Source organism: Bos indicus, chromosome 3, assembly GCF_029378745.1.
Source record: "Bos indicus isolate NIAB-ARS_2022 breed Sahiwal x Tharparkar chromosome 3, NIAB-ARS_B.indTharparkar_mat_pri_1.0, whole genome shotgun sequence".
NCBI lineage: Eukaryota > Metazoa > Chordata > Mammalia > Artiodactyla > Bovidae > Bos > Bos indicus.
Window position 1 is genome coordinate 51,825,764 of NC_091762.1, and position 22,418 is coordinate 51,848,181.

The 22,418-nt window shown below is 35.3% G+C and overlaps 1 protein-coding gene across 6 annotated transcripts in view; it reads right to left on the reverse strand.

Moving 5' to 3' along the window:
* Positions 1-22,418, reverse strand: part of BRDT (bromodomain testis associated) — a 57,299-nt gene that overhangs the window by 27,291 nt on the left and 7,590 nt on the right. For 4 of the 6 annotated variants that reach the window (XM_070786124.1, XM_070786122.1, XM_070786125.1 and 1 more), the window contains exons 2-13: positions 15,629-15,772; positions 15,188-15,427; positions 14,115-14,252; positions 12,584-12,698; positions 8,601-8,770; positions 7,432-7,785; positions 5,137-5,265; positions 4,121-4,309; positions 3,341-3,513; positions 2,975-3,264; positions 2,774-2,887; positions 2,214-2,357 (exon numbers count right to left, since the gene is read on the reverse strand). In XM_070786124.1, the coding sequence (XP_070642225.1) occupies positions 2,214-2,357; positions 2,774-2,887; positions 2,975-3,264; positions 3,341-3,513; positions 4,121-4,309; positions 5,137-5,265; positions 7,432-7,785; positions 8,601-8,770; positions 12,584-12,698; positions 14,115-14,252; positions 15,188-15,376 (2,005 nt within the window). In that variant the 5' untranslated portion in view covers positions 15,377-15,427; positions 15,629-15,772. The remainder of the gene's footprint in view (positions 1-2,213; positions 2,358-2,773; positions 2,888-2,974; positions 3,265-3,340; positions 3,514-4,120; positions 4,310-5,136; positions 5,266-7,431; positions 7,786-8,600; positions 8,771-12,583; positions 12,699-14,114; positions 14,253-15,187; positions 15,428-15,628; positions 15,773-22,418) is intronic. The other 2 variants (XM_070786127.1, XM_070786126.1) reach the window with 1 other exon arrangement.

Here is a 22,418-nt window from a genome sequence, read left to right on the forward strand (position 1 = left end):
ATATTCCTTTTTAAAGTTCCAGCTCTTGACAAATCATAATAAATTTTGAAGTTACAAAGTCTTACTTATATTTTCAGTTAACTTTTACTAACATACCTAATTTTCACAAATTATTATTTTCTCCGGATCTCCATTTCCCCTCACCCTGAAACTTAAGACTTGGGATTTGTCCATCTGTTTCTTGATAACATCATGTGCATAATTTAAGAATGATAGATGCTTTGCTTATTTTTACAATAGGTATAGCTAAAGATATAGCCTGAATTAATTATTTTTCACAATTTGCAATGCTTTTACTTAGTTTTTGTTGTTCTCAGGAAAGTTAAAGAAAATGTTGTTAACTTATACACTAGAAATCAAGAGCCTTACAGTATTTTTAAGGGTACAACTGAAGTTAATAGGAGAAAAGGTCCTATTGCTTCATTTACTATTTCATTAAGCAAAGTTAATTACTGCATAAGTTAAGCATTGCATTTGCAACTTATATATATTGTTTTTCCAATGAAGTACATAGTTGGTTTATAAAACAATGAACATTTCAAACATAAACAAAAACTCTTATTATCCTATCATTTTAGAAGACAAACTGACCTTAGTGTTATAAATCTATACACTCTTCATACAGTAGACGGAAATGTAAAAATTTGCTTCTTTGATTTTAACAGGTGTTTTTAAAAACACTTCGTTATTTGAAAAAGATGACATCAAACAAGAATGTCAGTCATAAAATAAAAATTCAATAGTGCTTTAAAATTAGAATTCTGAGGCTGAGTTATTCTGTTTGAAAGTTAGGAAAACACATACTACACTATTTTAAGAACACAGTAGATGACATTCTTTCCTTCAAGCAACATATTGTAAGATTCTATTAGAAACTGATAATTCAAATTAAAGTACTTCACTGAAGCACTCTGAAGTACTTTTCTGCTAATACTCACGGTCTTTATTGATCAGTAGTCAATATAAAATTAGATAATTTAATAAGAGTTTTATCCTATAAATAAAAGACAAAGTGCTCTAACTTCTTAGGCAATAAATGCTTTATTAGATGAAATTACAAATGCTAGTCACAATTTAAAATACTTTAAAGAGTTTTTCAGCATGTTTTGCTTAAAAGTCAACTACAAGGAAATAATGTATACGGAGTCCTAAATTATTAAAAAATTTCCTAGGATGACAAATTTCAATAAAAGTAAAAATTCTGTTTATTCTAACAGAAATGTTTACCACTATATACTTTATAAATCTAAAACAACATGAGGCCATCAGCACCACAAACTAAAAAGAACCAGAAGTGAAACAATATACTGCAAGGCAGCAGACTCTTAATACCAGACCAAAATAAGAAGGATATTCTTACAAATGGTAAGAATTCCTGATGTGACAACATTTTGTGTGGGATGTTTTAAAAAGAATTGAATCTCATGACAAACAAGAAATGTCTTATTTAAAATAAAGCAAAATTTGAGGCCTAAAGTGTCCTATATTTGAATGTGCCTTTTGGTGAACAATGATGGAATGCCTCTGCCAAGACCATATCCTGAGGGCAGCAATTACCTGTCAACTACATAAATGTCAATGAAAGAGTACAAACAAAACATGAATGAATAAGTTAAGCTTGATATAGTTGATGATAAACTCTATGAGGTAATATCATACTTTAGCATAACTGAGAATCTGAATTTAAGGTATATTTTTCTACAAATGGAAGATAACCTACAGTGAAGAAAACACTGAAGTGAAAAAAAATCTGCTTTACACCATTTCTAGGATGACTGGTTTCTTAATTCAAAATGATTATCCAATTCAGAATATATTGTCACAACACTGCACACTGCAACATTAGAGTGAATTGATATATCAAAGTAAAAGATGTCCTCAAATAATATTTTATTAAAAGATCAGCATTTTATTCTTTGATATTTTTGGTATTAAGATATGAATTATATATTGATATTATCCCACCTTTAGTAAATTATTTTCAACAGTACAAGCTTATTTTCAATATTACAAGCCTGTAGGTCACATATGTATAATAAGAAGTTTCACTTTACACAGTATCTCTTTTAAGAAAAAGCTGTAAGACTGTCAACATGCAATTAAATAAGTGTGGCATCCCACTGTAGATTCTGGGTAAGTAACAAACATTTTTTCACACTGTACATCTCAATATTACATGAGAAATATTTTCCCACAAGCAGAAGTAAGCTAACCTGATTCGGAATCACTGCTGTCTGAAGAACTTGAATCACTGCTACTACTTTCAGACTCTGATGAACTACTGCTGCTGCTACTGCTGCTACTTTCACTCAGTCGGGAACCACTTCCAATGGCCTTGGATGATTGAGTTTTCTCAGCTACAAAATAAGAAAAGACATTAAAAATGGCAGATATTAAACTGTCACAGGAACATTTTAAAAACTGCTACTGGGACTTTCCTGGTGGTCCAATGGTTAAGAATTCACCTGCCAATGCAGGAGACACAGGTTTGATCCCTGGTTCCAGAAAATTCCACATGCTGTGGGGCAACTAAGTCTGTGTACCACAACTGTGTATTGAGCCTGAGCTCTAGAGCCAATGAGCCACAACTACTGAAGCCTGCATGCCTAGAGCCTGTCCTCCACAACAGTATAAGCCACCGCAATGAGAACCCCATGCACCGCAACTAGAAGAGTAGCTCCAGCTTGCTGCAACTAGAGAAAGCCCATGCACCGCAACTAAGACCCAGCACAGCAAAAAATAAATAAGTAAATTAAAAAAAAAAGATACCTACGTTTTGTTTGACGTTTTCTAGAATTTAACTTATTATTGACATCCAGTAACCGCTTTTCCAACTCTAGTTTTTTCTCTGAATGAAGTTCTTCTCTTGACTTCATTGTTCTCTTACCTATGTGATTTAGAAGGAAAAAAAAAAAGTGAGTACAACCAAAAGAGTGAGGACAACACAAATATTAGACTGCTTTCTAATACATACCATTAGGTTTTAGTGATCTTTTTCTTAGACATCCAGCAACATATTTTTGCAGTTCTCTCAGTGTTGATGATTTCAGTGTTTCAAAGTCTATCTCTATTTCATCAGGGTTGGAATTTCTCAATGAAGGCTCTCTGGATTGTATTATATGAACGACTCGCCCAAGTTTATCTCCAGGGAGTTTGTTTATATCCAAACTCAACTGTCTTTTCTCATCATAGTTCATAGGTTTTGCATTATCTTCATCTTCAGATTTCATAGTGAAGACCTGTGGTTTCTTCTTCTTTGGCAGACTGTAACAAAAGTTAAATGTAATCAAATGTATTTCAGATAATGTTATCTTAATAAGGCATCATTAAAGATACTTACTTGCGCTTGGATTTTTCCTTTAGTTTCATTTGCTTAAACTTTTTCCTTGGATTTTCATCTCTGTTATCAATCTTTTCTTTTTTCTTTTCCCTTTTAGACTTCTCATTCTTTCTCTTTAGCTTACGAAAAGGTACTTGGGACAAAACCTGTAGCTGTTGATGAACAGCTTGAAGCTAATAAAGGAAAAATGCTTTAAACATTAATGATTCTAAATAAAGAGAGCAGAAAAAAATGAAGGCACTCAAAAGTCAACAGTATCCTTTATGAAATTCATTTACTTCAGACAGATATTTCATTTCATAAATTCATCATTTTGAAGGGTGTGTTTCAAAGAATATTATATATTTAACCCATACACTTAAATATTCATCTAAAAACAGACCAAGAATCATTATTTTTCCACGTAGTCTTAAGTCTTAAATCATTGATTTTTCAGGATTGAACTCATAGCAGGTTAACATTTTATCATAAAAGGTAACAAATGTTAAATAAAGATCCCATGCATAAACTATCCAGGTTATGTTATATAAATGTTTCAGTAAGAATCAACTCATTGTGGTTAGTAATATAAATAACAGAATTTTAAGATGTATAGATTTTTGAGTAGAAAAAACTATTAAACATTAAGTATATGCCAATAAGTAAAGTCACAGTTGCTAAGTGATCTAAATATAACAGCTTTTAAACTACTTTTAATCTACAAATAGGATTTTAGATCATCAGCAAGCAGCAGCAGCTCATAGAAAGAATATAAAAACTTCTATCAGTAAAATGAACTACCTGCTCCTGAAGCTTTGCAAGACGCTGAACTTGTTCATCTTCAGAATCACCAGAAGAGTTATCTTCAGAAGAAGCTTCACTACTGCTTTCTCTACCAAGGGTTTTTGTGGTATCTGTTTTGACGTAACATACAGGCATACTCTCAACAGGTTCATCTGGGATCTTTGCAAAATGCATTTCGAAAACATCCTATAATGGAAAATGACACTGTTAAGGGCCTCTGCATTTCTGATTTAATGCAGCAATAACATCTTTTAAGAAAATGCACATTTCAGTGTCACTTTTTTTCGGCTGCACTGTGTAACTTGCTGTATCCCAGTTCCCCAATCAGGACTGAACTCTAGCCCCTGGCAATGAAAGTGTGGTGGAGTCCTAAACACTGAACTGCCAGGGAATTCCCTCAGTGTCATATGTTGATGAGAACTCTATTGTCTTTGTGGTAATCATTTCACTGTATATGCATATATTGACTCATAATCTTATATACCTTAAACTAATGCAATGTCAATTATATCCCTATAAAACTGGAGGAAAAAAAAGATTTACCAGAAATACAGTTAAGACCTCATGCTTCCCTGACTACCAACTTTTGTGTTTTTCCAGGTAAGATAGCTCTTTCAGATTAACTGGGGGACTTCTTTTCAGATCTCCTGCCCTGTGACTGCATCATTCTACTAATCCCCAATGACTCAGCCTCAAAAGTCCTTGAGCCTTCCGTTCAGGCTCATTGAATGGGACATTGACTCCAGTCAACTCTGTCTCAGATATCTACTGTCCTTTCTTCACTAATATTTCCCCAATGTCTTCTATATGTAGGGCAGCTTCATTAAAACATTTACTACTAATGGATACTATACCTCATAAAGCAAACAACCCACCCCCACAATCTTAAAAGTACAAATTATGCTTTACTACTTAGTGGGGGTAGGGGGTGTTATTTTTTATCTCTCGAGTTATGAAACATTTTAAGCTATGTTCAGAGGAAACTCACTTTCAGAACACAAGTAAAAACTCACCTGCAGCATCCTTGCCATTGTAACCACTTCATGGTCTGGAGGGTTGTACTTATAGCAGTTCATGAACATTAATCTAACATCTGCAGCAAATTCATATGCATCTTTATATTCCTGGTTATCCATTTTTGCCTAAATTAAAAAATTACAGAATTTTGAGCACCTATGTTAAGTGTTTATATTATAAAATAATTCCAACATACAATAGAATAATAGGTAATACCAAAACCAGATACCCACCATCCAGATTTGACAAAATTAAAACTCTGCTACATGTTTTGTATTTTTAGACTTTGAAAAAGATCCAATGAATTTTGACAAGTAGACGTGAAGGAGGACATTCCAAGTAAAGAAAAGAACAGAAAAAAAAGTCACAAAAGCAGGGGGAAAATGGAGTGTTTCCAGATAATCTAGGATAGACTAGTTTGATTGTAGCAAAACAATGAGTAAATAAACTCCTTAAATCAGCCTTGAACATCTAAATGAAGGGTTTATAATATTAAAATTCTCCTGGGAATGGAAAGACATTAAAAACTGAACAGAAGAGAAATATCAGGATGGGTTACATTTTTAGGTAGCTGCATATAAAGTGGATAGAACAGTGAGGAAGGATGTAGAGTAGCCAGTTAGGCATTACTATAACATGAAAAATGATCAGACAAGAAAATCCTATAAACTGCTGGGCAAAACAAGTGTATATTAACATAAAATCTATGAACAAATACAAAAGGCCAATAAACAAATATAGTATGCCAGACTTTATTTGTAATTAAAAAAACACAAAACTAAAATAAGAAGCATAATTTTCTACCACTCAGATCACTGGCAATTTGGAATGATTTCAAAGAACGAAATTAAAGTCACTATCTTCTTATCTCTGGAATTCTTTAATAGCCTCATCGCCCAGTCTTCACATTGTTACTGGAGAAGTCATTATAGGAAACAAATATGAGGACATAATCCTCACGTTTAATGCCAGCTCTAGGCCTCTACGATGAGGGCTTTTCATGTTCAAGTCCTAGTTTCCTTCCAGACTCATTTTCTCCTAATCACTTTTTCATATTACATTCATGTTGGCTTAAATATTGTATTCTGGAATTTTTTTTTTTATTACCTCAGGGTGTTCCAAGTTGCTTCCCCTGCCTGAAATGTCCTGTAACTTACTAAGTCCTCCCTTTAAGACTCAGCTCAGGTTTACCTATTTCAGGTACTGTTTCATGACCTGTCAGTCTGAATTAGTTTAAGTATTAGGGGAAAGTAGAAAAGCGTATTTTGAACTGATTATGGTTAGTTGTTTTTTCAGAACTTAAAAAATGAGCTTCACCTTGAAAGTACTAATTTCCAATCAAGAAGAGTAAAATTAAACACACAATTGGAGAGAGTAAAGAAATTATCTACAAAGGGATGACAAGCAGACTGATAGCAGACTTCCTAGCAACAACAATACATGCCAAAAGATACTGTCCTAGTGCTGGGGGAAAATAACTAGGTCTAGAATGCCATAGTTAGTTAAGGAACCATTCAAGAATAGACAAAGCACAGATACTTTCAGAGAAAAAACTATTAAGTTTACTACCTATAAATGCTCATGGATGAACCACTAAAGCTTGCACTTCAGCAAAAAGAAAAACCAAGACAGGAAAGAGTAATAAGCAAGAAATAAGGGTGAGCACAAAAGTTAGTAACATGTTCACAAAAAATGTTGATGATGAAATAAAACAAAACTGTGTTTATTTAATAAAAGAAGAACCAAACTTCCAGATAATAATAAAGAACAGGGAGTACAATGAGTAGTTATTTAGGAAGAGCACTGAGATAATGCATCATTTTGAAAATGGTATAGTTCTATTCTTTTAGTAGTTTCCCTAAAATAAATATACATAACTAAATTTTTCCAGTAATTTAAAGTTTCCAAATCAGCAATAAAGAAAACTTACCTGGCAGAGGATTGGAAACCACATAAATGCCTTGCCAAAAAAATTTTTTGTATTAAAATTATGCAAATTAAAAATATTTTAAATATATAACAATAAAATATCTACAAAGTGAAAGTTTAGGGTACAGAGTTATATTACATTCTATAACACACACTGTGATAAAATAACCAAGAATGTGCTTGAAGAAAATAAGAGGATACACTTTAAAATGTTCCCATTATTTAAAAAATGTTCCCATCATTTACTTCAGGTGGTATGACTGGTGATTTTTTATCTTTTTTTGAATTTTAAATTTCTTTATGATGACAAGATTACTTTTATAGTCAAGAAAAGAAGTTCCTCTTATTAAGACAACATTTACCTTGATGGTTCCAAGATCCATTGGGGTTTTCACAATATCATAGTAGTTATGGAGTCCCAAAGCATTAACATCAACAGGATTATAAAAGGGCCATGCGTATGACAAATGTTTCTTTCCAAGCATTTCTTTAAGAATCTCACTACAGTGCCTTAATTGTTCGGTTACTTTAGCATTCTTTGCAACTTTATATTGTTGCTGAGAATCCGGCAAAACATTCTTTAGCATATTTTCTTTTATAAGTGGCATTTTCCCTGATTTTTTTTCTGTAAGTGTTGGGGAAGATTCACCACTTGCTTTAACTCCTGAAGTTGTAGGAGTTGTTGTATCTGCTTTCCTCTTCACACCCTTTGTAACCTAAAGTGAAACAATTTGAAAACAAGATTATATTTAAGGTGACGTTCAGAGCAACAGTTTTCAAACTATGATCATTACCCTTATCAGTTAAAAAAATGAAATGATATTTAGCACCAGGTCATCCATGTTTTTAGGAAAAGTTAATTTTCTTTCATAGGTAAAATAAATAGTTCAAATATTTCCTTCCCACATCCCAAAGAATTGTCCGGTCAACTTTGAGACCAACGAAAGGTGGGGAAAAGTCATGGTTATATTAAAAAAAAAAAAGTTTCTGAATACCTGAAATCAGCTAGGGTACACAATTTAAAAAAGAAAATTGTTAACCCACCAAGTTGTGAACCAATAAAAGTTACACCCCCACACACCAAAAAGTAGCTAGACAACTGATACTAATACTACAGAGATAATAAATCGATTCAGATTCTACCTAATAATCTGGTTTGCACCCCAGGTCTCTGTTCACAAAATGTGTACAGATAAAAAGACTTTTGACTTCTGTATCTCTCTCTCTCTTTAGTCGCTAAGTCATGTCTGACTCTTGTGACCCCATGGACTGTAGCCTGCCAAGCTCCTCTGTCCATGAGATTCTCCAGGCAAGAATACTAGAGTGGGTTGCCATTTCCTTCTCCAGGGGATCTTCCCAACCCAGGGATTGAACCCAGGTCTCCCTGCACTGCAGGCAGATTCTTTACCAAATGAGCTATGAGAGACCAATGAGCTATGCTTAAGACCAATTTTCCTATAAACTTCAAAAAAAGGTATAGATATCACAAAAAAAACTTCACTGAAACATTTTAAAGTGAAAGTAAACTTACCTGGGTGACTGTTTGTGAGACAGTGTTGAGTGGAGCACCTTGTGCCAGGTTTGAAGGAGAAACAGATGTTTCAGGAAATACAGAAGGAATTACTTGCTGTGTAAGCAGTTTTCCCAGTGCTTTGGGGGACTGTTTTCCTTTAATAGAAACTGTCATATTCTGTTGAGTACCTAGTAAAATGTGAACAAGAGTCAGTATCTGAGTAAGACATAAAGCAATTTTTCTCTTAGCATCCTACTTTAATACATTTAGTTCAACTTTTGTGATTTTAGCTTCACGTAGCTGTAAACCTGAGCAAAAATTTCAGATACACTGGAGACAACTACATGGTACTATGTGAGGTCTTCAGAATGCTCTGCATGTTAGTCCATCACTGGCTGACACAGAACAGATGTGAACATGATTCTCTCATCAGAGGAATATCTGTACATGTTTTTTTGTCCTGTATGTTCCCAGAGAGTGCTAAGACTGGAGACATTTGGATCACACCACCCTGAAGTCTATTACAATCAGTACCCAGGATCCATAGGTTCTGCACATGTGGATTCAACCTCCTTGGATACAATGCCCAGATGCAACCCATGGATATGAAGGACCATGTACTACGCAAGCATCAAGCATCCAAAGATTTTGGTATCCATGGACGGGTCTGGAACCTGTCCCTCATGATTTCGAGGCATGACTATATTTCAAACGCCCATCCTTCCATCAGGGTTAACTCTATTCTAATTGCTCAGGTCAGAAACGGAGTCATCTGTGATTCCACTCTCTCTCAAACCCCATTTCCAATCCATCAGCAAACTATTTTGCTCTATCTTCTTATCCAGAATTCAACTATCACAGGTGGTAATAACCCTGCCATTACTACACTAGCATCCTAAGAGGCCTTCTTTCCTTCTGCTTTTTACATCCTGTATTCTATTCTCAAAAATAACAATCAAATTCAAATAAGACTGAGACACTTCTGCTCAATGCCCAGTGGTTTCTAACTTTTCTTCCAAGTAAAAGCTAAAGTCCTCACAACGGCTTCTCAGGACCCCATAAGACCTCGCTACCCTTTTCCCCATACGTCTGCTCTCCTTCCAACCTCTTTTTCCTATCATCCTACTCCCTTCACTTATTTCACTCCAGACTACTGGCTGCTGTCCTCAAGTTTGGTAAGCATAAGCAGACTATTTGTCCCACCGGTCAGGAGACAGCCTTATGGTTCACTTCAACGATTCCCTTCAGGCTTTACTCAAATTCTCAAATATCACCTCCCCTTCTCCAGCCAACCTGTATAAAACAACCCCCTTTCTCTATTCCACCAGTCGCTAGTTCACTTTTTTCCATGCTATTATCATATTTGACATACAACATATAAGAATCCCTAACTCTCCAAATCCTGTACATCTAGGAGTTAATAGAACACAGATGGAATTTAGGAAAAGTATACCTAATACCAAGCCCTGAAAAATACCTCAATATTTAGAGATTGATAAGGCCAAAAGGACTACAGAATGGAAAGTAAACCCACAGAACTAATATGTACCAAGAAACAAAGGCATTTCAGGAGACAGTGGCCTTCTAAAGCAAATACTGACAAATGAGAATAGAAAAATATTACTTAAATTTAGCAACATAAAGACTACTGATAAGAACCTTTTTAGTGATATAGTATGGCTAGAACCTATACTGAAGTGAGTTCATGAGTATGTAAGAAGAAAGCAAAAAAACAGGAAGGATACAGGGAAAAGGTGAGTTTTAAAGATGAAATACTAGAGCATATTTATAGCATAATAAAACTAACCTGATAGAGAATGAAAGATTAATGATGCATGAAACGGGATAACCAAAGCAATAAAATCCTTAAGAAAGTAAGGAGGGAAGCAAGATTCAGATCATAAATGAAGGCAATGGCCCAAAGTAACAAAAGAGAAAAAGATCCTGTTATAGGTGTTTGCCCTAGTTGACCCCTCTGTCTGGAATGTTCTTTGAACCTATCATGTATGTATCTCTTTCACTACTAAAATCTAAACTCTAATACAGAATAGTGTTTTGGTACATAAGAAGTACCTAAATATCTGTTCAATCAATAAATCAACACCAATTCAATTATGGCAAAGTTTTTTCTTTGCCATAAAGTATCAACATGTAATCACATTATTTAGACTAGCTACCATCGTATGGCAGTTTACCTACCAATGTGCATAAAAAAAATAACATGACTTAAGCAATAGAATTGGAGAAGGAAATGGCAACCCACTCCAGTGTTCTTGCCTGGAGAATCCCAGGGAGGGGAGCCTGGTGGGCTGCCGTCTGTGGGGTCACACAGAGTCGGACATGACTGAAGTGACTTAGCAGCAAGCAATAGAAAGCTTCTACTAAAAGTCACTTGGAAATCTACACCTTCCCAAACTTGAGTTCTATCACCTCTAACGCCTTCTTCAGCTTTTCCAGTGCAAGTCAATTTCTCACTCGAACCATAGCACACGCTATGTGTAATTTCACCTGACAGTTTTTCTAATGCACTGCCTTATTATTTTAAGAAGTTTTATAATGCTTAGGCTTATTCTGTAAGACTTAAGATAAATCTTCAAAAATAAGAACAAAATAAAAAGTTATTAATCAGTAAGTATCTACCTCACAGGATGGATGAAAGTAAGCTATAAGTCATGATCCACCCTAAAAATCTATTAACAACTAGGAAAAAAGTATATCATACTATCAATAAAACAACCTCAACCGTCCCCTAAAGTGGAACAAGTTTCCTATGTCCCAGTCACTTAACATATACCTTACAAATATTTATAAAAATGAAAGCTAAATAATTTCCAGATATCATAGATGAAGAAACATGGAATGATTATAGAACTTAACCAAGGTTTATAGCTTCAGTGACCCAAAGATAAACCAACATTTGAACTGTGACAGTCTTCGTTTACCTCTTCAATAACCCTTCTGAACACTTAAAATTAATTTTCTAATTTCTTATTTAAATATGATATTAGCTGTAAAACATTTCCCATTAAAGTTAAAAAAATTTTTTTATGTGAATCACTTTTAAACCTTTATTGAATTTGTTACAATATTGCTTCTCTTTTATGTTATTTTGGCCACAAGACATGTGGGATCCTAGCTCCCCAATTAGGGATCAAACCTGCCCCTGCTGCACTGGAAAGCAAAGTCTTAACCACTGGACCACCAGGGAAGTTCCCCTCCCTCCTAGAGTTTTGAGTTTAGAATTAGAAAATGAGAATCTTCAAACCCAACAGCAACTTTTCATTCTTAGCTAGGGGATCTTTTGGTACAGAAATTATCGGCAATTTTGGCCCTCTTAATTAATACAACACAGATACATGATCCACTCAAATAGCAATTGCAACTATGCTTTATTTGGTGCCCACTATGTGAATGGCATAGGGCTTCCCAGGTGACTCAGCAGTAAAGAATCTACCTGCCAATGCAGCAGATGTGGGTTCAATCTTTGGGTCAGGAAGATCCCCTGGAGAAGGAAAAGGCAACCCACTCTACTGGTCTTGCCTGGGAAATCCCATGGACAAAGAAGCCTAGCAACTAAACAACAACAACGTGAATGGCACTATTCTATACGAAACCTGCTGCAAGGCCATAATCTATGTAATCCTAATCTCGTATGACAATCATTCTGACAGCCATCTTTGTGCTCAAGGTTCAGATTGTTTAAAGGGACATTTTATACCAATATAACAGGATGTAGAAGGACTTCTAGATGTCTATCTCCTTTCAGGGATTTATTTACTTTTGGCAACACTGCATGGCTTGCAAGATCTTAGTTCCCCGACCAGGGATCAAACACATTTCTCTGGCAGTGAGAGCACCAAATTCTAACCACTGGACCACCAGGGAATTCCCAGGGATTTATTATTTAGTTCCAGTCATCATACTTATACACCCATACACAAGCATTCAAATATGTATGACAGAGAAAGAAAGAATCAGAACATAAATTTTTTATTGCTTACCTTTCTTTATTCTTTCCTTACCACCCACAACTTGTTCTTCTTGTGGCATCTGAGATAATTTCTGCCTGAACAGCTTTTCTAGAGCTTGAGCCATAAGAACAATGTCATCTCCAGGCTAGAAAATACACAAAATGCAACGAGTTTACACAGTATGGCCACTGTATCAAATTTCTATAATTTAGGCTACCTTAGTGAAGGCAGTGCCATAGTACTCTTAGACAGTATTTACTAAACAGTATTTATTGCTTCTAAATTAAGTTTAGAAAACAGTATAGCGGCTCACACTTAAAATTCTATCATCCTACCCCTTTAACTTCTAAAAAGGACTGGGGATACCTTTCTGAGCACTAAAGGGTTATAATCCAACCAATCTTACTTATACACTAAAGTATTAGAAATCAGAATTTCCACCTTACAAATAGGTTACAAACAAAACATATTCATGGGTGTGGATAGTACCTCATGGTTTGACTTGATGTAATTCAATTTTCAATTAAGTAATAAAGTGACACTGTGAGCTAAGTTTTTAAATCTTAACTATCTGCTTAGAAGTCTTCAACTTGCTTTACTTGACTACTGAGAAAAAAGTAAATTACAAAGCAAAAGCCTAAAGTGGAGACACATTTCTAAGTTAGCTATTAACAGTTCAGGAAAATGACTGAACTTTCTTTTAAAAAATTAAGGACTCTTTAGAATTATTAAATTAAAATGAATTTACCAATGGTATTGTCAGAACACTATTAGTTATGATTTTTTTAAAAATTCATTATTGACTATAGTCTTAAATCTCTTACATATAAGGTGGCACTGATGATTACCTTGGAAACCAAACCAACATTTCTATTACATTTCAGTGTCACTAGTGATTCTGAATAAATGAGATATAAATTAAAAAATTTCTAGATATGATAGGACCACTTGAAAAAGATGCTGTACTTAGGGAAACAGGAATCCCATATGGAGGAAAACTGAATACACAAATCCAATTTTATGGGTGAAAATAAAAGTGAAGACTAAGCTCACAACGTCCATGTATATTATCATACAGCCTAACACATTAACATAAATACAAATACTACTGCTGGGATAAAACAGAACATGTCTGAAGTTTAAGTTAAGTTGTATGAAGTACATCATTCATTTGGCTTCTTAGGTTATAGCTAGCAATCCATACCATAAAAATTTAACTAAGTTTAATGTATAATAAGATTTATCATTCATATTATAACTAAAATGGCAGAAATGTAGATGAGAACATTTTGAAATAACACTTTACTCACAGAAACCAGGATCACTGGTATTTTATTTTTTAAAAACATAATAAGCCATTATAGCTATTCAAACAAAAACATAGCAAAATGAACAAATACTGCTATGTGAAAATTAGGAAATCAAGTAAAAAACAGTATTTTTACAAATATATAATGTACCCCAAATCAAGACTTGAAATTTGAAGTCAACACACTTATTTATATACATCGCCTCTATGTAAGAGCAAAGAATTAGCATGTATGGCATAAGGCTTACAGACCTTGTTGTATAAATAACAATTTGAGAACATTGTATTGAAATCTTCTATACATTCCGAAGCTTTCACATAATATTTATGTTCCAAGCGCTTCTTGATTGTATTTAAATCCATTGGGTTTTTTATAATGGTATAATAATCCTATGGTGTAAGAAGAAATTCTAAACGTTAGTTGTAAGAATGAATTCACAACAATTGGTACATAAAGAATTTTAAGAAACTATACACCTGTAACTAGAGACAGAAATTGATTACCTTTAAAAGCCATAATATGGAAATAAAACCTTTTGTGATGAGAAACAAAGTTGATTACCATGACATTTTTCTTCAGAGAGAAGAAAAACAAAAGCCAATAACAAAATAGAAAGCATAACAAAATAATAAAAGAGTAGAACCATCCTGGAAAATAACAAGTAGAGGGCATGAAGAAAAAGAAACTAGGATTTATGAGTACAATCTCAGCTCCACAGTTTACTAGTTATATTACAAATTCTTAAGCATTCCACTATCAGGTGGCTAAATGGTGGTGCTAGTGGTAAAGAATCTGCCTGCCAATGAAGGAGATGTGGGTTTGAACCCTGGGTTGGAAAAGATCCCCTGGAGGAGGGCATGGTAACTCACTCCAGTGTTCTTGCCTGGAAAATCCCATAGACAGGGGAACCTGGCAGGCTACGGTCCATGGGGTCTTAAAGAGTTGGACACAAGTAAAGTGACTTAGCATGCACAAAAATTTCTAAGACCTAAAGTTGAATTCTGTGCATGAAACACCTGAGTCTGCCAGGATTTGTCAAGAGGGACTTCTTGGAGAAGGGGACATTTAAGACAACCTTACATCAAAAATCAGGAACATATGCTATAAACAAGAAAGCATATACTTATAATTTACCAGAAATTACTAAAATGAGAATTTCAATCCTCAGAAAAATGAGTTTTTTGGCTAAGGAAAAAATATTCATTGGGATATTCTTTAGTGGTGCTGAATAACTTATTAAACATACTTCATAATATTAGTCTGTCAGTGGACATTTACGGGGCTTTATTTGTTTTAAACAATTATAATTATAAGACACACTCACAGGCAATTTTAGTTTGACAGCATCCACAGGCTGCTGAAAAGGCCAGGAGAAACTATGCTTCCACAAAGCCTTCAGGACAACCTTCTGTAGATACTGCAGCTGATTCGTCAATCGCCCATTTTTCTTAGTATTTATATACTCTGGTGGTGGAGGGTTAACAATAGCTGTTTGTCGACTTGGCAGTGACATTCTCAACTGCTTCAAATCCTTATATTCTAGTGTTGTCTACAGGTACATATCCTATTTAAAAAAAAAAAGAAACCAAAACAACAACAACAACAAAAACTGAGTTATTTTCAAAGCACCTTTAAAATGGTTTCTATAGGAACAGACAAGTTTCCTTCAAAAGTAGATTTCGTATTTTAAAGCATATCATGATTAGGACAGCAAAAGAAAAAAAAAAAAAAGGCAAATTATTCAATTTGAAAAACAAACACGAACCTTTTTCTATGTAAGTACTAAAAGTGGTTTCATTATGTATGCCTTCGTTTTGGGTGATTTAAGTTACTCCAATGTTTTACAGTAATTTCTTTCTGCCTTTCTTAAACACAAATTGAGGTCTTAGCAGGAAAAGTCTATAAATTCCTGGTTTAAAAAAAAAGAAGTAATAGGGAATGTTAAAGGTAATGTGAGTATACAGTTTATTCTACAACTATTAATTAGTGAAGGGAGAAAGGCAAAGGAATTTTTCTGGCTAATTTAAATAAAGTGATTTATTTTAAAAGTGAATTATTAGGAAGAAAAATGACTAATGTTAAAATGCTACTGTTCAGCGCATATTACAACTAACATAGAATAGTTTAGAGCTTCATGAATATTTCAGAGAGATGGTATCTAACATCCCTAGACAACATTACTACTTTAAGGATAAAAGAGCAAAGGTACTACCAAGTGTATCAGCAAAATGAAAAGTATGATTATTAAATAAATTGTCCATTTTTAGAGATCAGTGTTAACATTTAGCCAGTATATGCACACACACATACACAAATATTGCATTAAAGCAGTGTTAGTTTTCAACTCTTGCTGTAGAATTGTGGCAAAATACATACAGCGTAAAATTTACTATCTTAACTCTTTTTAAGTGTACTGTTCAAAAGCATTAAGTATTTTCATATTTTTGAGCAACTTATCTCCAGAACTTGTTTATCTCACAAAACTGAAACTCCATACTATATGCATTAAACAATTCCTAAATCTCCCCTCTGTCCAGCCCCTGGCAACCACTGTTTTAATTTTCTGTTTCTATTAATGTGACTACTCCAGTAATCTCATATAAGTACAATCACATAGTATTTGTCTTTTTGTGACTTGCTTATGGTGGCTCAGCTGGTAAAGAACCCGCTGTAATGCAGGAGACCTGGGTTCGATCCCTGGGTTGGGAAGATTCCCTGGAGAAGGGAAAGGGTACCCACTCCAGCATTCTGGCCTGGAGAATTTCATGGACTGTATAGTCCACGGGGTTGCAAAAAGTCGGACACGAGTGAGTGACTTTCACTTCACTATCTATCTTAGCATAAGGTCTGAGGTTCATCCATATTGTAGCATGTGTAAGAATTTCCTTCATCTTAATAATAATATCCCATTGTATGTATACACATTCTGTTTCTCCATTCATTCATTGACAGACACTTGAGTAATTTCCACCTTCTGGTTATTGTGAATAGTGCTGCTATAAGAAAAACATATGGGTTTCCCAAGTGGCTCACTGGTAAAGAATCCACCTGCCAATGCAGGAGATGCAGGTTCAGTCCTTGGGTCAGGAAGATCCCCTGGAGAAGGAAATGGCAACCCACTCCAGTATTCTTGCCTGGGAAATCCCATGGACAGAGAAGCCCGGTGAGCTACAGTCCATGGGGTTGCAAAAAGAGTCGGACACGACTTAGTGACTAAACAACAAATAAATACCTCTTCAAGACACTGCTTTCAATTTGTATGGATATATCCCCACAAGTGCAGATGTGGAATTGCTAGATCGTATGGAAATTTTTAATTTTTTGAGGAATCCCATACTGTTTTCTACAGCAGCAGCACTGTTTTACATTCCTACCATTTAAGGGTTCCAATTTCTCCACATCCTCACATGTGCTATTTTCTGTTCTTTTGATTAATAGTAGCCATTGTAAAACCCACTCCAGTGTTCTTGCCTGGAGAATCCCAGGGACAGGGGAGCCTGGTGGGCTGCCGTCTATGGGGTCGCACAGAGTCGGACATGACTGAGGTGACTCAGCAGCAGCAGTAGCCATTGTAATGGGTGTGAGGCACTGTGGATCATTTTAAAAAATACCAATGGCCTTCTGAGATGGCCCACCCACTGTCTGTGGAGTGTATTTCTCCCAAGGCCGTCTTGCCTTTTCAGAGAATCACTGTCTACAGAATGTGTATCTAAATAAACCCAGTTCTAGGTCCCAACGCCTGGAGATATGGCTTGAGAATCAGTTTTACTTCTTTTTTAAGTTCCCTGGACATTCTGATATATAGTTAAGATTAAGAACATTACTGGGGCTTCCCTGGTAGCTCCACTGGTAAAGAATCCATCTGCAACGCAGGAGACCCCAGTTCGATTCCTGAGTCAGGAAGATCCCCTGGAGAAGGGATAGGCTACTCACTCCAGTATTCTTGGGGGTCCCTGGTGGCTCAGACAGTAAAGAATCTGCCTGCAATGAGGGAGACCTGGGTTTGATCCCTGGGTTGGGAAGCTTCCCTGGAGGAGGGCACAGCAACCCACTTCAGTATTCTTTCCTGGAGAATCCCCATGGACAGAAGAGCATGGCATGCTATAGTCCATGGGGTCCCAAAGAGTCGGACATGACTGAGCCACTAAGCAAAAGAACCACTACACTAAAATGAATTAACTTGGAGATTATTATCAGTCTTACAATTTTATCTCATCATTTCACTTTTCTCATCTTATACAAATATGCACTAGAACTCAATAAAGTCATTGAAAAGAAAGAAGGTGCTATTTCAGTGTTGCAACTGAAACTGGCTCTTATCCTGGCTTTGCAATTATTTAAAGGTAGCCTACCTTTTGAATACCCAAATCACTACATCCTCCTTCTCCACAGATAACCACTAAGATGACTTCTATCCCCATACATTAAATTGTGACTGTTTTTTGAATTTTACATAAATATAGTATTGTTTACTATGTATTACATTGTGTCTGGCTTTTTTACCAATATTGTTTTTGAGATTTATCTATGTTTTTGCCTGTTGTATTCTATTGTAAAATCATATCAAAATTTATCCATTCCTATTGGGACTTTTAGGTTTTCCAATATTTAACTATGACAAATAATGCCATGAAATGCTTTAGTGTATATGTACATGCCTTATGTTGGGTATAAACCCAGAAGTAAAATTGTTGGGACAAAGGTTATGTATATGTTCAACCTTAGTAGATACCACCAGTTTTCCAAAACGTACCAATTTATATACACAACAATAGTCTAAAATTTCCAGTTATTCCATATCTTTGTATTTGCTATTATGGACAGCTTGCATTTTAGCTATTCTGGTGGGTGTAAGATGGGATCTCACTGTGATTTTATTTCTCTGATGATTCCTCCTCCAAAATAAATCTCAAATTCTCACTTCTTCCACCACTATGACCCTAACCCGTGATCATCCTTTAACAGACTAACACCATCACCGCCAGACTGAGCTGAAACCTTCCAAGGTCTGGTTCATTGTTCCTTCCACCTCCTTTCCTACTCTCCCAGCTCAATCTCTTTTTCACTTCTTTGCATCAAGCCAGTTCCAGTCTTTGGGCCTTTACACTCTGCTTGAAATGCTCTTCTTCTAGATCTATTCAAAATTGTCAGCTCCTTAGAGTGACTTTTCCTTCACATTCTCATTTTAAATAGGCATACTTAACTAGCTCCTCCCTAGCTCTAATTTATCAGCTAATACCCTCTTCACTACTATTATGTTTACCCACTTGTCACTGTCAGTCTTCCAATCCAACCCTCCCCCTAATCCCCAAAATGTAAATGCTGTTTCAGCTTATGGACCTTGTTTGCATTGATTCAATGCATAAGACAGAGCCCACATATGCTGAATTAAAGTGTTCAGGTTCAATTTTATATTAGAGATAGAGCAGATGTGACTTGTTTATATAGGGAAAAGTGGGGAGAGAAATCAAGAATGTTTTACATCTAAGTTCCTGCTGCTCAGGAATCTGTCTTCAAAATAATAATAATAATAATGAATGAATGAATGTATATCAATTATAAAACACCGTTCTCAAATTTGTTCCACTCCTCAAAATCTCAGCCTCAGGGCTTCCCTGGTGGTCCAGTGGCTAAGATTCTGGGCTCCCAATGCAGGGGGCATGGGTTTGAGCCCTGGTCAGGGAACTAAGACCCCACATGCTACAACTGGGACATGACAGTCAAAAAAAACACCTCAGACTCACTATCTCCATTTGCAAATGATCTCAGTTTATAAGAAACTTTATTTAAACATTAATCTCTTGGTTTCTTTTATTCCCTAGTCCATTTCCTCTTATTTCATAAGTGCCTCACCTCTCTTCCATAAGGATCTTCTTTCCCTTTTCCCAGAAACCTATTGTTTCATTATTCCTTTATCTCCATTATTGTATGTTTCTTTTTTATTATGTTTATGAAGGCTTTCCTCTACTTAAATAAAGATTATGCAACACATGGTTCTGCTTCCTGCTTTGTCTTAAGGTTTCATTTTCTATGTGTTTATCTGTTATTAACTTCTGCTGATATCTCTGCCCACAAACACGTTCTAATCAGCATCTTAAAATTATTTTCCTTAAAAACACCTTTCCATACAAAAATCTGCATGCAGTAGCTTTATACATAATTACCAAAACTTGGGAGCAATAAAGATGTTCCTCAGCAGGAGAATGGATAAACTGTGAAGCAACAGTCAGACAATGGAATATTACTTAGTGCTAAAAAGAAACGATTTATATAACCACAAAAAGACATAAAGGAATATTAAATACAACAACAACATATGACATTCTGGAAAAGGTAAAACTATGGAGACAGTAAAAACCTCAGTGGTTGCCAGGAGGCAGGGAGAGAAAAGGATGAAAAAAACGGAGCAGAGAATTTTTACGGTAATGAAAATACTCTGTATGATACCATAATGATGGATACATGCCATTATACATTTGCCCAAATCCTTAGGAAGAATAACACAAAGAGTGAACCCTAATGCAAACATCAGATTTTAAATTATAATGTTGTGTCAACAAAATTGAAAAGTACAGAGATGAACAAAATGGTTCATCTACTGTAACAAATATACCATTTTGTTTCAGGATGCTCCTAACAAGAGACTATGCATGTGTTGGGGCAGGAAATACATGGGAAATCTCTGTATATTTCAATTTTGCTGTGAACCTAAAGCTGCTCTAAAAAAACCAAACAAACAAACAAAAAAACCCTTGGGTGCAAAAAATTTTGTGAAGGTCAAATACATCCATCCGATTTCTCCAGCTCTCTTTTGAAACTGCTCTCCCAAGATCACTAAAATATTTTGAAATAGTCCAAATCCCTCACTGGCCTTCCTCAGTTATCTCCCCAGACTCCTCTGTAGTATCTGTAATGGCTAGCAACACTTAAAATTGTTCCCTTTTGCATCCAATACACCCATAACTACTCATACCACTTCCTCATATGACCATTTTATTTCAACACTTGTCCACATCTTCTTAATTGTATTTTAATCAGACATCTGTACCAAATTAGTCAAATCCAAAACTGAGGCTTTTGTATTATTTAGGAAAACAGTACGAACTAGTAAAGACTTAAATACTATGTATTGGGATAAAGACACACACACATACACATACACATACACATATATATATGTCCAGACAAGACAAAATACAGTCTACATAGCATCTATAAAGAATTTTTGCCAAAAATGTGTAACAAGCTTGTAGATTTAACATTTTTGTAACAGAAAATTCAATGGCTACAGCTGTGCTGTCCAGTATGATAGCCTCTAGCCATATGTAACTTTAAATTTAAATTAACCAAAATTACCAAGATTAAAAATTTAGCCTCGGGACTTCCCTGGTGGTCCAGTGGTTGACAATCTGCCTGACAATGCAGGGGACATGGGTTCAATCCCTGGTTGGGAAGATCCCACATGCCTTGGGGCAACTAAGCCCATGTACCACAATTACTGAGACTATGTACAGCAATAAGGACCCAGTGCAGCCAAAAAATTAATTAGTTTTCTAAAAATTCAACTGCATTAGAAGTGCTTAATAGCCACATATTCCTAGTGCCTACTGTATGCGACAGTGCAGCTATAGAACACTGCCATCACAGCAGAGAAGTTTTTTGACACCTGCTAGAATAAAACAAAAATCATGAGACAAATTTATAATATGGAAGATTTTATAAGACAAATGGCCTAGCTTTTTATAAAAACTCAAGACTTAAAGAAAATTAGGAACTGCTCTGAATTAAGACATAATTACTGAACTCAACTTACTACCCTATGTCAAATTTTGGTTTGAAGCAACTATTAAAGACATTTTTGAGGACTTCCCTGGAGGTCCAGCAGTTAAGACTCCACACTTCCACTGCAGGCTGCACAGGTTCAACCCTGGTTGGGAAATTAAGATCCTGTGTGCTGTAGGGTGTAGTTAAAAAAAAAAAAAAAAGACATTTCTGGGGACAATGAGGGAATTGGTTCAATAGGTGTGAGAACAGTAGGACAATTATGTAAGGGAAAAAAGTTTACCTTAAATACATGCTCAAAAATTTTAGTGTGACCACTGCAACAAAAAGTATAAAATACCTAGGAATAAACCTACTTAAGGATACAAAAGAACTGTAGACAGAAAATTATAAGACACTGATGAAGGAAATTAGAGACAACAATAACAGATGGGGATATTCCATGTTCCTGGGTTGGAAGAATAAATAATGTGAACATGACTGTACTACCAAATGCAATCTACAGATTCAACTTGATCCCTATCAAATTACCAATGGCATTTTTCACAGAACTAGAACAAAAAATTTCACAATTCATATGAAAACACAAAAGACCCTGAATAACCAAAGCAATTTTGAGAAAGAAGAATGGAGCTGGAAACAAAGAACGGAGCTGAAGGAATCAACCTTCCTGACTTCAGACTATACTACAAAGCTACAGCCATCAAGACAGTATGGTACTGGCACAAAAACAGAAATATAGACCACAAGAACAAGATAGAAAGCCCAGAAAT